This window comes from Coenobita brevimanus, chromosome 55, assembly GCF_032717465.1.
Source record: "Coenobita brevimanus isolate Jiangsu-jjx chromosome 55, ASM3271746v2, whole genome shotgun sequence".
In the NCBI taxonomy this organism is placed as follows: Eukaryota; Metazoa; Arthropoda; class Malacostraca; order Decapoda; family Coenobitidae; genus Coenobita; species Coenobita brevimanus.
In genome coordinates this window covers 36,620,718-36,638,837 of record NC_137008.1, presented here as the reverse complement: position 1 = coordinate 36,638,837, position 18,120 = coordinate 36,620,718, and the positions used below count along the sequence as shown (strand labels likewise).

Below are 18,120 nucleotides of genomic sequence, written 5' to 3'. Positions count from 1 at the left end.
GTCTTTGGTATTGTTCAGGGCCGTCTTCGGTTCGTCCACGACATTCCAAGCACACGCCACCGCTTTGGAATCAAGTTGTTCGAGCTGTGCGACTGCAAGACGGGGTTCATCCTTGACTTCGTCATCTACACCGCCAGCAATGTCGACTTGGATAAGACTGACCCCCTTGGATTCTCTGGTTCTGTGGTGAAAGTGCTTTTGGAAAAGTACTTTGGCGAGAATCATGTCCTGTATACGGACAATTATTATACAGCTCCAAAACTCGCCAAGTACCTTTCTGAACACGGCCGGCTCCTGTGGCACTGTCAGAAGTAACAGGGCACATTACCCTGCCTTCCCAGAGGCTGAAAAGTCAAAGCGGGGAGACGTGCACCTGAAGAAATCTGACAAGATGCTTGCGATCAGGTGGCATGATAAGAGAGTCGTGAACATGCTCACCACAGTACACAAGGGTGAAATGCTGGCAACAGGGAAGGTCGACAGAAGGACTGGCGAGCCTGTGATGAAGCCTGATGCTGTAATTGACTATAACGTCAATATGCGGCTGGTGGACAAGTCGGATATGATGATTGGAGAGATTGACTGTCTGAGGAAAAATCGTCGTTGGTACAGGAAGGTGTTCTTGCACTTGATTGACATGTGCATGTTGAACGCCTTCATCCTGTATAAAATCAAGAACAGGAAGCCAGCCAACTACTCTCTCAGATTCTCCAAGACTTGTGTCTACCAGCTGCTTCAGCGTTATGGCCAGGTGCTTTCAACAGGTCCCAAACGCCACCCTCACACACCTCCAGACCGCCTACAGTGTATGGCCTACCTTCAGCGACACCGCCTGGAGCCACTGCCAGCCACTGCAAAGAGGGGGAAAGCACTGAGGAGGTGTCATGTGTGCAGCCACACTACCAGGCAGGAAAGAACTTTTAGGCGCACCTCCTTGCAGTGCAAAGAGTGCAAAGTTCCCCTCTGTGCTTACCCGTGTTTTTTCGACTACCACAGCCTAAGTAGATTTTGAAAATAAGGGTAAAAATATTGGGAAAAATACTGAGAGTGACAGTGATAATATTGTTTAGTTTTCTTTTACGTGCTGACAGTGACAGCCTGATGAGTGTTAATTAGTGTATGTACTTGTAAAAGCACTGACAGTTACAGTGTTTTTTGTTGTAAATAATTGTACATAGTAATCATATAAGTATTGCGAGTGACAGTCACTCCAGTGTAAAAAGATAAAAGCATATTTTCCTATTCTATGTTCTGAAAGTAAAAGTTTTTTGTGTATAAAATATTATTTTTATAACACTGGACAGTGACACTGATGAATAAGGCAAAAAAAAAAGATACAGTGAAAGTGAGCGATAGAAATGAAGTGCGAGTGGCCGACAGGAGCGAGAATAAAGTGCGTGCCGTAAGGCTGAATAAACTCGCGCCGCGGTGGTCTTCCTCATTCCCAGTCCACAATACTGGCAGTGACATTGATTTTTATTACCGTAATAGTGACAGGCAAACGTTTGCGAAGTCCTATGATGGAAAAAAAGGAGTATACGTGTTTTTTGCCGAGAAAAGGCAAATGTGACAATATTGACGGAAGATCGCCACCGCGCTGCATGTCGGCCGTGCGCTCTGTCCATTTTAGCCTTATTTTCAGTTCTTATTTACAAATACGGATTCCAAACAACCTGTACGTTGTTGTATAAAGTGTACTGTGACAGACTGAGGCTGTGGTAGAAAGAAAACCGGGTTTCTGGAGGTGTGAGAGTGAAGACTTTGTTACCCAACTTTGCAAGTCTTCACAAGTCCTTGGGTAGTCAACGAAGGCTCAACATGTGGCTCAGGAGATAGCTGAATGTAAGTAATATATGCCTTAAAAATTTTAATGCTCTAGGGTTAATCTATGATTTTTGGCTAATATTTTTCCACAGGTACTCAGACCCCGCTACAACCCCGCCACAGGGGGGGGATCGCGCGTACACAGCCGCGTTTTAGGGGTTAATGACGGCGAATTGTCTTGTTATTTTTGTGATGGCGAATTGACTTGACGACGAAGTGTCCCCGAAACCAATCGGCATTAAAATGTTGCCTTGTGTTTACGTATTTGTGTGTTGAAGTTTTGCTGTGCAGTACTGTATTTGTAGGTTATAACTTTAAATAAACCTTCTAACCATTTAAAGTGCTTCATGTTGATTACCAATGGCAGATAACAGCAAAACATCACATTTAGGGGGTCTAGGGAGCAAAATATGGAGTAGTCAAAACTTACATGGTTTCACGCTGAATGCGCCACGTTTGGAACAAAACCCTCGCGTTAGGGGCGAGCTTGCTGTACTGTCCGATGGGACCACCACTCACGCACTCTTTAACATAATCACAAATACCCTGGTCTTCTTTTCGTCGCTGATTCAGCAATTATTTCCCCACGATCCAGGAAGAGCTCCATCTCTATTGGCGACCTGTGTGTGTGTGTGTGTGTGTGTGTGTGTGTGTGTGTGTGTGTGTGTGTGTGTGTGTGTGTGTGTGTGTGTGTTTATGTGTGTGTGTGTGTGTGTGTGTGTGTGTGTGTATTAGTGGGTAATTAAGGCACTCCAGTCAGATTGAGATGGTGTAGGTTTATATCCAAGGGATGGTTGGGGTTTATTGCTCACGTATTGCCACTCAGGGTTGAGTGAGGCTGGTGACTCTCATCATAAATATCAGGACCAAGTTGCCTAGCCCTACCTGCGTTCATAATGGGACAGCAAAGGATTGGATGATGGATGGAATATATATATATATATATATATATATATTGGTATATGTGTGTGTGTGTGTGTGTGTGTATGCATATGTATAAGTATGTTGGGGGGAAAACTCCGGGGAAGCGAGTTCCAAAGAGATGCAGTTTGGGGAATAAAAGAATTCTGATAGGCAGAAGTTCTGCAATATGACTGACATTCCAGTCATGAGCGCCACCAGATGCCCGTGTAGCACAAGGGAAGACATGGAGAGATAACGCAATTGATGCGCTTCGTCTGAGCATTTGCCATAAAAGTATCTGTAAAATAATGCAAGGGAAGCAACATTCCTTCTTACTTGTAGGGGAGGTAGTTTATTTATAATAATGCGGTTATTAATAATTCCAACAGCTTTGTTCTGAATTTTGTCTAGTTGTTTTAGTGCAACCTCTCCACATCCATTCCACAAGGGTGAGCAATATTCTAGCTGAGAGCTCACATGACTCATATAAATTATAGCTAACTACTCATCAGTGAAGAAGTTATGGACTCAGTACAATATTCCAAGTTTCTTTGAGGTGGATTTAGAAATTGATCTGACATGAGAGGTCGAGCTGAGGGCATTGTTAAGTGAAACACTGAGAATTTCAATGTTTTTGGAGATGGGAATATTAGTAGCACTGAAGATAATATATGAATCTGGCATTGTCTGTTAGTAAATTGTATATATTTGGTTTTATTAGAATTAAATGAAGACGAAGGGGAGCTGCAAGGCTTGGTGGATGAGTTTGGAAGAGTGTGTAAGAAATGGAATCTAAAGGTGAATGTAGGGAAGAGTAAAGTGATGATCTTTGAGAGAGGTGAAGTCAGTGAATGTACAGCGAGGTTGGATGGTGAGGAATTGGAAAATGTCTATCTATCTATCTATCTATAGCCCGACGCCCTAATCCTGCAAAGGGTGGCCGCAGACAAAACGCCTCCAAGTCACTCTGTCACCCACCATTTGACTCCCCTCCCCCCAACTCACCCCTCCCTCCCTCATATACCTCTCAACTCCATCCCTCCACCTCATCCTCGGTCTACCCCTCCCTCTCCCTCCCTCCACCTCACCTACATACACCCTCTTAGTCAGTCTTTCATTCTCCATCCTCTCCACATGTCCAAACCACCTCAGTGTATTTCTCCTAATCTTTTCAACCACATCCACATCTACCCCACAACGTTCCTTCACTTCTTCATTTGTCAACCTGTCCCTCCATGTCACTCCACATGCTCCTCTCAAGTAACTCATTTCCACTGCTCTCACTCTTGACTTGTTCCCCTCTTGCAAGGTCCACGCCTCGCTTCCATACGTCAGGGTAGGGATCACAATACCATCATGCAGTGACTTCTTAACTTCCATACTCACCTCCCTATTTCTCATCACTGCTTTCAGTGTGAAAATGTGAGTACGTTTAAGTACTTGGGTAGTGTGATGAGTAAGGATGGAGGTTTGGAGGGTGAAGTGCTTGAGAGGGTACAGCAGGGAAGAAAGGTTGCTGGTTCCTTGAAAGCAGTGATATGAAACAGGGAAGTGAGCATGGAAGTGAAAAAGTTACTACATGACGGTATTGTGATACTAACTCTTAACGTATGGAAGTGAAGCTTGGACGTTGTTGGAAGGACTCAAGTCAAGAGTGAGAGCAGTGGAAATGAGTTATTTAAGAGGAGCCTGTGGAGTCACATGGAGAGACAGGCTGATGAATGAGGATATAAAGGAGCGTTGTGGTGTGGATGTGGATGTGATAGGAAGCGTTATGAGGAACACACTGAGGTGGTTTGGCCATGTGGAGAGGATGGAGGGTGAAAGACTGACGAAGAGAGTGTATGTGAGTGAGGTGGAGAGGGGAAGAGGGAAGGAGAGGCCAAGGATGAGCTGGAGGGATGGGGTGGAGAGGTATATGAGAGAGGGGTGTGTGAGTTGGGAGCAGGGCAGTGAAATGGTGGGTGACAGGGCGACTTGGAGGTGATTTGTTTGTGGCCACCCCAAACGGGATTGAGGCGTCTGGCAATAGATAGATATATAGATAGATAAAATGTTATTTTGTCCCCGTTCATTGATCTTAAATAGTCTTGATTTATGGAGATGGCTACACCAAGTTGAGGTTAGTGATATTAAACTTTGTAAATGGGTGTTTGACTGTGACTGAACTGTGAAGTGTTGCATCACCTGCATATGGATGGATGGGATTGTAAGTGACAGATAAGAGATAATATGAACTGGGAATACAGTTTGCACCAGAACTGATCCTTGTGGCATGCTGGCATTAATTGAGTGGAAATTGGAATAGCCTATACATCATCTTCTCTTTTTTTCTGTCGCTGAGATATGAGGAAAGCAGAGGAACAGTAGACGTTAGTCCATAGCAAGGGAATTTGGACAGCAGGGAATGGTGCTACACTGTGTCGAAAGCTTTAGAAATATCAATGGCTACTGTATGAGTTTCTCCATGTTGGTCAGTTGATTGATGGATGGTATGAGTCAGGAGATTGAATATATCAGTGGTGGATCTTTTGTGGCAAAAAACTATATTGTCTATCACTAATTAAGTTGTTGGATTCAGGGTGTTTAACTGTGTGCTTATTAATTACAGTTTCAAATACTTTACCAAGAGAAGATGTGATAGCTATTGGTCTGTAATAAGAGGGGTCAGAGGAACTTCCATTCTTTGGAACTGGTGGTTATTGGCATATTTCCATGAACTAGGGAATGAAGAAGTACGTATGCATAATCTGAATAATTTAGGTAGAACAGAGGCAAGTTCTGGGAAACACTTTTTCAAAACAATTGGAGGAATTCCATCTGGGCGTGGAGCTTTGTTGGTTGGTAAATTGTCTAGGTTAGATTTTATGTATCCAGTCAGTATGTTAAGTGGAACAATTTCAGTAGAGTCAAGTTGTAGTACTGGGATGTTCTGGCTGACTTCCTCTGCTGTAGAATTTCTGGCAGATGTGCTGGCAAGGGTATTTGCTTTATCACGTGGGCCATTTGTAATTTTGCCATCTGAAGATTTTAGTGGGGGAATGGGTGATGACATGTTAAATTTATTATTGAAAGAATTGAGAGTTCACCAGAATATTCTGTTGTCATTAGCATTGTTAAGTAGTTTTGATGCTTGGTTTTGAAGAAAGTTTAATTTAGCAAGATTTATTACTGTACTGCTTTTGCATGGTTTCTATCAATTTTAAATTTTCATAGTGATTCAGATGTTTTTTATTTTAAGTAAGAGTTATATGCTAATGACTTTTAGGCTGTTGCTTTGGCACAGTTGGTATCAAGCCATTTTGGAGAGTTTGATCTTTTAGTGAACTGCTGATTTGGTATGATTAAATCCATTCCATCTAGTATTAAGTCATTAATGTGGGACTAGGTAGAATTGACATCACTAGAGTAGATAGGCTGCCATAGAATGTCAGCAAGATAATTTTAAATTCATCCCATTTTGCCGTATCAAAGTGCCATCGGTTCACCCTGACAGCTTCAGAACGGGGAGGTTTGGGGGAGCCGACTAATGAGGCTTTGATGAGACTGTGGTCGGAGGATCCAAGTGGTGACAGTACTTCTATCCTCTATTGATCTGGATTATTTGTCAAGAATAGATCCATAGTATTCTTTTTGGTTGCTTTACTAACTGTGTGAGATTAAACGATCCTGCAAACAACTTGCATTCTAGACCAGTATCGTCAGTCCTGGCAGAATAACCATTCTACATTTTGTACTTTAAAATTACCCAAAACGGTAATTTCAGTGCTGAGGGTTAGGGTTAAGGTTACTCAACTGTGTGGATATGAAGTCAAATGCACTGGGTTCTGAAGAAGCACTGGGGGTGCAATAGACTACACAAATATATTTGGTAATAGATAATTTAGTTTATATGGTGAATACCGTATTTCGCGGTATGTAAGACGCACTTTTTTGTCTCAAAGTTACCTTAAGATATCCCCATGCGTCCTGCACGCTAGACTAAGGCAGGTTAGTTTGGCTCCATTGAGAAGAAAGTCTTATAAAGATGATCATCTCACTGCTTAGCAACCACAGGTGTTTTCTACAGTATGCAGACTTGATTTTATTTTAAAAAATAATATACACTAGTGTGTATATGCAACAGATTTAAGAAACACGCGAGATCAGAAACACACAAAACTTTCGCGGGTTTGTTTACATCTCAACTGGCTAACATCGTGAAGATATTTAGCGGTTTAGCAGTTTAACAGTTTAGCATCTGCCCTATTCCAGCAAGCTAACGTACATGATCACTGGTGAACTGTCTGCTAACCTTCTGAAAGGCAATCATGACCACTTTGCTTGCCATCCATTCACTAACTAGCAAAGCAATCATACTGGAGAGATGCTGGCTAGTGAAACTGCCAAGTCATCAAACCAGACTTTCGTCACGTATGGAAATTCAGTAACCCTAATTAGGTCAGTTACTTTTGTGACATTTTGTGAGTGTATATATGCAGCAGATATTAAAACACACAAGTTCAAGAACACAAAGCATTCACGGTTTGTTTTCAGCTCAACTGGCCAATACCGTCAAGGGGTTTAGCGGTTTAGCAACTTAGCAGTTTAGCATCTAGCGTACACCCTACTCTAGCAAGCTAACATGCTCACTGGTGAACTGTCTGCTAACCTTCTGAAAGGCAATCATAACCACTTTGCTTGCCATCCACTTATTAACTAGCAAAGCAGTCATACTGGAGAGATGCTGGCAAGCGAACCTGACAAGTCATCAGAATTGATTTTTGTCGCATATGGAAATTCAGTCACCCTCATATGGTTGGCTTCTCTTAGTGACATTTTGTTTCATGCCTGACAAGAGTATCATAGAAATGAACAGTCTTATTATACCAATAGCGAAAAACAGGAAAAACAGTTGTAACATTAAACAGTACTGCCTGAAGTTACAGCTTCACTTTTATAGCCAAGTGAAGTACTTTAGCAACGTCTATGCAACTCAGGGCACACCCAATTACAGTATTTTGTTATGAAAATAGGATAAAATTCACTGAGTAGCATAACTGATGCAATATCTGAAATAGCAGTGCCTGACAGGCATTCATATCAGCGTCCCCCATTTCTGCTGTATTCTTAGCAGACGAAGCGATCAGAATGATTGACAACGTTCACTCTCTGCATCTCTGCTGCCTAAGCAAAGCTCTCATGATCGGCAATGGGGATCATTTAGGCCGTAACGTCCAAATTGGTTAGGTTAGGTTAGGTTGTAAAGTCGTTTGCCATTTTGGACCTTACGGCCGAAACGACCAGAATCCTAAGGTGTAGGTGAGAGTTTGGTGTGGTTGTAGTTAAGGAAGTAGGAGTGAGAAGAGTCAGGCTAGGGAACTGATAATCCGCTTATAATCCGTTCAGCCCAGCAATGTATTTTATAGGGTATGTAGTTTATTCATGCTCGCCATATGATTTTATTCCGTTCAGGAAACATGTACTGAGGAGGTTAATGTGGGCTGTATCAAATGCCCCAAGTCTGAATATCGCCTGTGCTCAGTTAAAACGATTGCCAAGTTAAAGTCGTATGAAGTGTGGTATAAGCAATTCAGTGGATGGTGCTGAGGACCATTTACTGTATGAGAGTGACAGTGAAACAGTGATGATGACCGGGGTGATGACTTCCAGTGATGCTTCAGGACTTGGGGGAAGTAGTGATGAATTCTCAGGATTTGAAGACGAGTGAAATTTTCACCATGTCAGTAATATGAAGTGAATATAGGTTTTAGGCGATCATGACAGATGCAACCATGGAAAATTTAGGATCAGTGGTGCTGTACACCTTTAGTCTTGCACTGACGATGTTTGGATGAATAAATTGTTTGAGATGTTTCATGTCCTTAAGTGATGATATTTATATTGAACAACCAAATACATTTTGATGTTTTTGGCATATAATAAAGCCACTGGGTACTCCAAAACTGACTGATGTAAATGTTTCAGAGGCGAACGAATGTTGCATGTGGTGTGTACATGTGTGCGTGTGTGTGTGTACCTTAGCGACTAGGAGGCAACAGTGTTAAGACCAAAAATGGATGTTTTCACAGTACTCGAATGTTTTGAGATGGATGTCTGTTTTTAGCAAATTCTGGTAAGAGAAATATGCATTTTTAATTGTTGATGCTGCAAGGAAAACAGCTGACAGTAAGGGAGTGATACTGGGAGAAGAGGGTAGAGACATCTAGCGCTTGGGATGCAGCAGTGTTGCTAAGGGATAGTTTCAGCATTCTCGACATGTTTTGAGATGAATGTCTGTTTTTAGTAAATTGTGATCAGTGAAGAACGTATTTTTAACTGTTGATGCTGCAAGGGAAACATCGCTGACAGTGAGGAAGTGATACTGACAGGAAGGGGTAGAGATTGCTGTCTAGCGACTGGGAGGCAGCAGTGTTACTAAGGTGTAACAATGGATGTTTTCACCATACAAAGTATGTTTTGAAATGAATGTTTATAGTAAATTATGATCAGTGAAGCATGCATTTTTAATTGTTGATGCTGCAAGGCAAACATAGCTGACAGTGAAGGAGTGATGCTGAGAGAAGAGAGTAAAAACAGCTGTCTATCCTGTTCCCAAGCAGCCTTGCTATATTGAACTTTGGTTGTAAAACATTGTAATTTGTGTATTTACAAGTGCTACTTTTTTGTATTATTTGTGGAGGTAATTACAGGTTAGTTAGAGTGCATGATTAATGATGGTAGTAGTCTGATATTGTGCTTGAGTCAAGGCAATGTGAGGAATTTCTGTAATAGGTGTGGACTATGACGGGGTTCTTTTAGGATAAATGAACTGATGTGAACATTCATTGTATTTTATGTTTTCGTCAGTGAATGAAAGAATAGAGTTTATTGACTTCATTTGTGGTTTTAAAGTCATAAAATATTAAAAACAGTGTTTATATCAGTTTACTGATACATATTTATCAACAAAGTTGAGATGGCCTCGTGGTTTGAAGTCACGTTTTGTTAGGACGGGGTTTTGTTTTCTCTTTTCCTGTGTCATTCTTTGTACATGAAAGAAGAAACTAAAGGATGATGAGCAGTACTGAATAGATTCTGAAAGATGAGTGTGTATCTAAGTGATAGTGGCTCATATCAGTCACTTTTTGTCAAGAAGGGGCATTGTTTTCTTTTCCTGTACCATTCTTTGTATATAAAAAAAAGAAACCAAAGGCTGATGATCAGTAATGAATAGATTCTGAAAGGTGAGTGTGTATCTGTGTGGTAATGGCTCTTATCAAGAAACCTTACTGCAGTCTTGGTTGGGGCAAACTTTTTTTTCACAGAACTGCCCTGCCAGAATTAGGGTGTGTCTTTCACAATGCTGGCGTCTTACATGCTGCGAAATACAGTAATCAAAATTAGTTGAAGTTTAAAACAGTGTCAACTGCAAAGTCAGATTTGATATAACAACAGGTGCCATCCTTGTTACAGAAGTTTGTGAGGAGATGAAAACAAAACTAGGATATTTCAGTAGAGGGGTTCTGTGAGGAACAGTGCTAGGGGGGATATGATTGTTGAAAAAAAAAATGAACTGAATTCAAATTGGTACTGAGGCAACTGATATTGGTGAAAAATAAGGCCGCACCTGCACTTCTTCACTGGCGAGCATGAATGAAATTTGCAACAGTTACTTGATGGCGACCAGGAGGACCCTGTGCCGCCAGCCCTACCCTGCCTGTGGTGGCAATCCGAGATACCACCTCATTTGCTGATATTAATGCAGCGGCCATTGCTAAAACGAATGGAAGTAGAAGGTGTAACATATCATGTGCATGTAGTGTGGTGTAGACCATTGAAGGTAGAGGTATTAGGAGAGTATGCTGGCCTACTCTCTGTGTCAGTGAAAGCACTGAAAATGTTCAGCAAAGGGAGACGGTCAGGATCAGGTCTTGAGGGCTGGTGAAACGGGGGCTCCAGTTCTCCCTGTTACCAGCTTGCCATCCACCTCGGGAGTACCGCCCTGTTCAGTTGGTGATACAGTCAACTCCATATATATATATATATATATATATATATATATGTTGGGTGGTAGGTGGGGGCAGTCACCATCCACTCACTCATTGTAGTGCAGCTTTGGGTGTCTGCCCTATCCCCTCTTCGTTCCTTCCTCTTCCGACTTTCTTTCCTTCATTCTTACTTCATCTTTCGGCCTACTGGTGACTTTACACTCCCTCTTCTGTTTTTCTTTCCCTTACTTTTTCCTCTTCCTTCTGCCTGTGGGTGACTCTACACAGAGTGACAAGCCAAATGGTTTCCTGAACACCAGGAAACTTTTTACAACACTGGGTGATAACCTATTGGTTGGGATTTATTGCTCACATAATGCCACTCGGATAAGTGAGCCTGGTTGCTCTCATCTTAAAATACATCAGGACCAACTTGCCTAGCCCCAGGCTCCTACACTTTTCATGGAGCAACACTGGATTAGATGGTGATAATGATTTAAATCTGTTCCAGAGAGGGGGCATTCGACACTTGCTTAAGTTGACTGAGGTTACCGAAGTGGAGGATGTGAGAGAACAGGCGAGGGAGGCTCTAGCGCTACTAGGTTATACTCCACCAGTAAAGGGGCGTGGCATAAAGCTACTCACTATTGATGGTGGTGGTGTTAGGTAAGAATAATATGCCACATTCACTGTACAGTACTGAATTACTGTGGATTTCTCATTACTCTTAATTTTTTAAATGAAGATTGTTTTTGAAAGTATTTTTGACAAAACCAGGTAAATAAGTATTGGTTTCCTGTAGTTAAAATTTCTTCAGAAGGGAAACTGTATAGGTTCTGCTGTTAGTTCCAGCATCTACGCATAACATATATTTATATATATAAATATATACATATATATATATATATATATATATATATATATATATATATATATATATATATACAATATATATATATATATATATATATATATATACAATATATATATATATATATATATATATACATATATATATATATATATATATATATATATATATATATATATATATATATATATATATATATATATATAATACACTTTTCTGCTTTGAAGTGAGGTAGCATTCTGCCTGCAATACTTTAATTCATTTTTATGTGACTTCCTCTGTGCAGGGGTTTGGTTGCTTTGGAAATTCTTAAGAAAATAGAAGCAGCAGCAGGACGTCCTGTGAGTGAACTTTTTGATATGATATGTGGGGTATCCACTGGAGCTATCCTGGCAGTGTTAATAGGTGAGGAGAAAATCAGATTTTTTATTGGCTGTATTTGATGTAATATGAACTGCTTACAAAGTGCCAGATGAGATTTGTTGCATGTTATTAATTGTTTCCCCCAACAAGGAGGTACTGTATGGTATCAAGGAGCAGTTTAATTGTTTCTTGTGTTTTAATAAAGTGCATCTTGTTGCAGGTATACATAGAAGACCACTGGATGAATGTGAAATACTCTACAAAGAGCTCAGTACTCGAATATTTACACAAACAACTTTTAAAGGAGCTACTAGTCTCTTCATGAGGAATTCTTACTATGATTCAGACTCCTGGACTGAAATATTAAAGGAAAATATGGGAGAAATGTGTCTTATTGAAACAGCTCGAGAGGAAAGTGTTCCAAAGGTAATTACTTGTGCATGCACACCTTTTATAAACAGCAGTATTTTTCCTGTAAGCCTTATTTATCAGTCTGATGTCAGTGTGAAGTAGGTGAACTATGCTTTTAAAGACTATTAAGTCTTACAGTGTTGTTAGATTATCATTTAAGTGTTTTCTGTATTTGGCAGGTCATGGTATACTGTAGTGTGATTCCTTAAGTATGGACGCTTAACTCTTGTATATTAGCTGGTCATAGCTACATAACATGGCTTCAAGAGTGTACTGTATATATATATATATATATATATATATATATACACAGTACACTCACTATTTTCGCGCCTACTTGGTACCGCAATTGCGGTGCGAAAGTCAAACTCGTGAAATTCGTGCATATACTTTACACGTATAAATGGTAATTGGTTCCGGGGTCAGCCACCTTATTCCCCCTTAGCTACCCATTAATGACACAATACCCCTACTGTAAATTACTGTACATACAGTTAATCCATCCATCCATCCATCATCCAATCCTACGTTGCCCCATGAGGAGCGTAGGAGCCCGGGAATCAGACATATAATATATAACAGAACAAAGAATTTACTAACATTGACACTTAGGCTCAACTGCTTGTTGGGGCTTGAAGATGAGTTCTGAGGATGGGAGCGGTGGTTAGTTACCACCTGCCCCCTCACTGCTCCCCACCAACACTGTTGAGTCCCCCACACCACCACTTCCTGATGCTTCAACATCAAAGTCCTCAAAATCCATTGGGAGCTCATCAAGCTCCCCAGTGTCGTCAGTGTCCTTGTCCATAGCGCCATCGTCCTCCTCTGCCAGTATGTTCTCCAAAGCCTGGGCTTGTTGAATACAAGAGGACAGGAATGATGTTATCAGAATCTGATGATGTGCATGAACTATGGCGTTGAAAAAGTCCTTATAATTAGCCAGAAGTCTATCCACCACTGGGAGGAAGATGTCCCTGATCTCTGGCCTCCCATCGCATTCCACAATTTGCTCTTTAAAACGAGCAGTGATTGCCAGCAAGTCTGTGATTTGGCGAGATGTTGGCTTACCTGGTGAGACAGGTAAGGGTTCTTCCTGAACTTTGTTTTCACTGACTTGTTCGTCTGTTTCCAACACTTCTTCAATGGTCGGTTCAAAACAAGTGACTGTGGAGATGCGGGGGCTTGCTAAAATCATAACCATAACAGAATTTTTTTCCTGTGATTTGTACTTTTTCATCATAATAAATATACACTCATGGAAACTTTCAGTAAAAAATAAGGCATTGATTTCATCATGAAACAAACTTTCTGATTCCATTATTCACATAAATATACACAGAGTGCTGGTGCGAGGCTTGCTCTACAGCGTTTCCTCCTCCCTCCCTCCTCCACTTTCTCCCTTTCTCCAGTCCCTACCTCCTCTTCCATCTCTTCATCCGTGTCAGTATCCTCCTCTCCAGGATCGTCAATATCCTCTCAACCATTCCCATCATCGGAAATAGCAGATGAACGTACAGGGGGGAAGCAGTGGGCGCACAGTGGAGGACCAACGTGATCCACCCTCATCATGCGACACATGAATTACAACACTCATTACAGTGGTCGCATGCCCCAGAGGAAGAGACTTTCTCCACACACAGTTGGTGATAATTTCACCTCAAGTTCTCTCCCCATCGCACTATCACTAAGGCCTTTTTTTTCTGGCATTTGGACTTCATTGGTGTTGAAGTCGGTGGCTGCAGGCCCTCGTCCAAGGATCTGAACACAGGGAAAACTTTTTGCATAGGTCTATCCATTTCAGAGATATGCAAGTAACTGGAGCGTGACTCGATGCATGCAGGAAGGTTGCCAGTGGCTGTGTGTGGTGAAAATAACCAGCGGAATATTCAAACAATGCCGCGAAACACTAGATCATGTGTACGTGCCACCCGGATGTCCCCGGGTCGTCACGTATACATGTCACCCGGACGCAGTGGGTTAATGCTGACTGCAAAAGCTCAGGGTTTTCCCTGCATCAGTTATGTGTTGTCACATCAGTGCTGACTGTATAGGTACAAAATAATCTCAAGATTTTTCCCATGTTAATTGTGACCTGTCGCATTAATGCTGACCATGTAAGTACAAAAACACATTACTCAGCCACATGTTACTGAAGGCTTGACTGTACTGAAAATTAAAACTGTTCTCATTTTACACTAACTTGGTCCATAATTTTGCCCTTTTGAAGCTTATTTCATATACTGTACTTGTCATAGCACTGCTTCATGACTAGTACTGTACAGTATTACTGTCTATCCATCTATTACCAGATGCCTCAATCCCACATGGGGTGGCCACAAACAAATCGCCTCCATGTCACCCTGTCCCCTGCCATTTCACTGCCCTGCTCCTAACTCACACACCCCCTCTCTCATATACCTCTCCACTCCATCCCTCCATCCCATCATCGGCCTCCCCCTCCCTCTACCCCCCTCCACCTCACTCACATACATTCTCCTCATCAGTCTCTCACCCTCCATCCTCTCGACATGGCCAAACCACCTCAGTGTGTTCCTCCTAACACTTCCTATCACATCCACATCCACACCACAATGCTCCTTTATGTCCTCATTTGTCAGCCTGTCCCTCGATGTGACTCAACAGGCTCCTCTTAAATAATTCATTTCCACTGCTCTCACTCTTGACTTGTGTCCTTCCAACAACGTCCAAGCTTCACTTCTATATGTTAAAGTTGGTATCACAATACTGTCATGTAGTAACTTTTTCACTTCCATACTCACTTCCCTGTTTCTTATCACTGCTTTCATGGAACCAGCAACCTTTCTTCCTTGTTGTACCCTTTCAAGCACTTCACTCTCCAAACTTCCATCCTTACTCATCGAACCCCCCAAGTACTTAAACGTACTCACATTTTCCATTTCCTCACCATCCAACCTCAGTGTACATTCACTGACTTCACCTCTCTCAAAGACCATCACTTTACTCTTCCCTACATTCACCTTTAGATTCCGTTTCTTACACACACTCCCAAACTCATCCACCAAGCCTTGCAGCTCCCCTTCGTCTTCACTTAACAACACAGTATCATCTGCAAACAACAGTACAGGGAGTTTCCAAACACTACCCTCTCTCACTGGGGCCACTTCAACATCCACTGTCCTACCTTGAATCTCTTTTATAACCCCATCCATGTACAAATTGAACAGCCATGGAGACCTGACATATCCCTGTTTCAACCCAACCTTCAAAGAGAAAAATTCACTTAGTTCACCATCCACATGTACTGCAGCCTTAGCTGCATTCAACAACTTCCATCTACTCTATACAGTGTTAATACTTTCCACAATCCTTGTCTATCCACCCTGTCGTATGCTTTCTCCAAATCCATGAAGGCCACATACAACTTCCCTCCCTTCTCTAGAAACTTTTCCACTAAAGAACTTAGAATGAATATCTGATCTACACAACCTCTTCCCTTCCTAAAGCCTCCCTGTTCTTCTCCTACTAATTCCTCTGTTCTTTCCCTAACTCTGTCAATAAGTATCCTACCATACACTTTTTCTATTACACTAAGAAGACAAATTCCCCTATGATTACCACACACTTCTTTTTCTCCTTTTCCTTTGTACAAGGGAATAATTATTCCTGACTTCCAATCCTCCGGGACTCTACCTTCCTCCCAGCCAATCTGCACATCTTCCACATCCATTCTACTACTATCTCTACCCCATGCTTCAGCATTTCACCACACAGTCCATCAGTTCCTTGGGCTTTCCCCAATTTGACTTTCTTCATTGCTTTCACAACTTCTATCTTACTGATTTCTTCCTGTCTTCTCACCTCCCTCCTTCCCCCAGCCTTTCCCCAGCCACTTATATTTGCGTTACTTTCATTCTCTATGTTCAACAATTCCTTAAAGTGTTCTCTCCATCTTCGTACTTTTTCTCCCTTGTACACTAATAATCTACCATTTTTATCTTTCAATCCCCTACTAACTTCACTGCCACCCTGTCTTACTCTCCTCACCTCTTTCCAGAACATTTTCTTACAGTCCCTCCACTTTACACTCAAATTCCTTCCAAATTCCTCATCGACTCTCTTCTTACTCTCTCTTACTAATCTTTTCACCTCTCTCTTCCTTTCTACATATAACTCTCTCTTCCGCCTCTCAGCATCTTCCACGCCTCTATTTCTCATCCATTCATTGTATGTTTTCTTCTTTTGTGCCACAGCCTGTTTCACCTCTTCATTCCACCATTCTCTTCCTTGCACCCCTTCTGTCTTCTCTTCACCCCACACACCACTTCACATGCTGCACATATTTGTTCTGTGAATATCTTGCACACACCTTCCACGCCCCCCATCTGCTACAATTCATATTTACCCAATCATTTCTCCACTTCTGTCTTATATTCTGCCTTTTTCTCATCCTCTTGTAACCTTTCCACTCTCCTTGCAACTACTCCTTCCTCCCGTCCTTCCCTTCATCTATTTCTCCATCTTACTTGGATCTTGATTCTGGCCACCACCATGTAGTGGTCAGAAAGTCCACTGCCCCAACCTCTATAAGCTCTTTCATTCATTACACATCTTCGCATCCTTTCATCAACACACACATAATCAATCATTGCCTTCCTTTCATTCAGTTCACCACCCACCCTTCTTATCACTTGCAGTGTATACCTGTGGGTCATTTTGTGCCAGAAGAGGGTATTGGCTATCACCAACCCCCTCCCGGCACAAATGTCCACTAAAGCACTGCCATTCTCATCTATCTCAGGAGGCACACCCCACTCACCAACTGTTCCATCCACCTTCACATTCCCTACTTTACCATTCATATCACCAATGAAAAACACTCTCTCATGCCTTTCAGACTTTTCCATGCACACTTCCACATTTGTCCAGAACTCTTCTCTCACTCTGCTTGTACGATCTTGTGTTGACATATACATGCACACAATCACCCACATTTGTATTCCAACTTTCAGTCTTACCCACACAATCCTTGAGCCAACTGATCCATACTGTCTTATGTTCTTCCATCTTTTAGTCACAACAATACACACTCCTTCTTTTGCCCTCTCATTCTCACCTTCTCCAGCACATATACCCCATACATACTCCCATTCTCTCACACTCTCTCCTCCCCATTTAGTTTCAGTTAATCCACATATATCACTTTTGCACTCTCAAGCACCTGGACAATCTCTCTCTCTTTCACCTCATCATTTGCACCCCTTACATTCCACATCGCGATCCGTACCATGTCCTTTGTCCGGTCCTTGGTCGTCAGCTTTTGGTCAGTCTCGGTCTGAGGCTTCTTGTTCGTCTTTTTAGTTAGCTGTTTTCCGGGGAAGGGCACTAACCCTCCGCCAACCCTTTTAGTCGCCTCATACGACAAGCAGGGATACTGGGGGAGTATTCTTGATAAAAAAAATCCTACCCCCAGGGGTATTACTTTAATCTGTTAATACAGCTCAGCAGTCATGATAGAGAGAGGACATTTTTGGGTTGAAAGGGCCACATAATATGCTCCATTTAGCAACCATTGTTCAGTATAGCCAATAAACAGTTTGATGGGCTCGGTGGCATTCAGAAGGGCTGTGCGATGTGCTCCATTTAATGGCCATTGTTCGGTACACCAACAAAAGCTCAGTGGACTCTATTCCCAAAGCTGTTATTCTTTGCATTTTATTGGTTTTTCTTGTTTGAGGCAGGTCACAACCTTGTACAGTACTGTATATGATCGTCTGGTTTATGACTGATTGCTGTATG

General features: G+C 41.8%; 1 protein-coding gene across 1 annotated transcript in view; it reads left to right on the top strand.

Annotated features, from left to right (window-relative positions):
* LOC145401299 (calcium-independent phospholipase A2-gamma-like) overlaps window positions 1-18,120 on the top strand; it is a 252,781-nt gene that overhangs the window by 139,882 nt on the left and 94,779 nt on the right. The window contains exons 4-6 of the mRNA XM_080273627.1: window positions 11,209-11,363; window positions 11,855-11,973; window positions 12,152-12,357. Coding sequence (XP_080129753.1) covers window positions 11,209-11,363; window positions 11,855-11,973; window positions 12,152-12,357 — 480 coding nt within the window. The remainder of the gene's footprint in view (window positions 1-11,208; window positions 11,364-11,854; window positions 11,974-12,151; window positions 12,358-18,120) is intronic.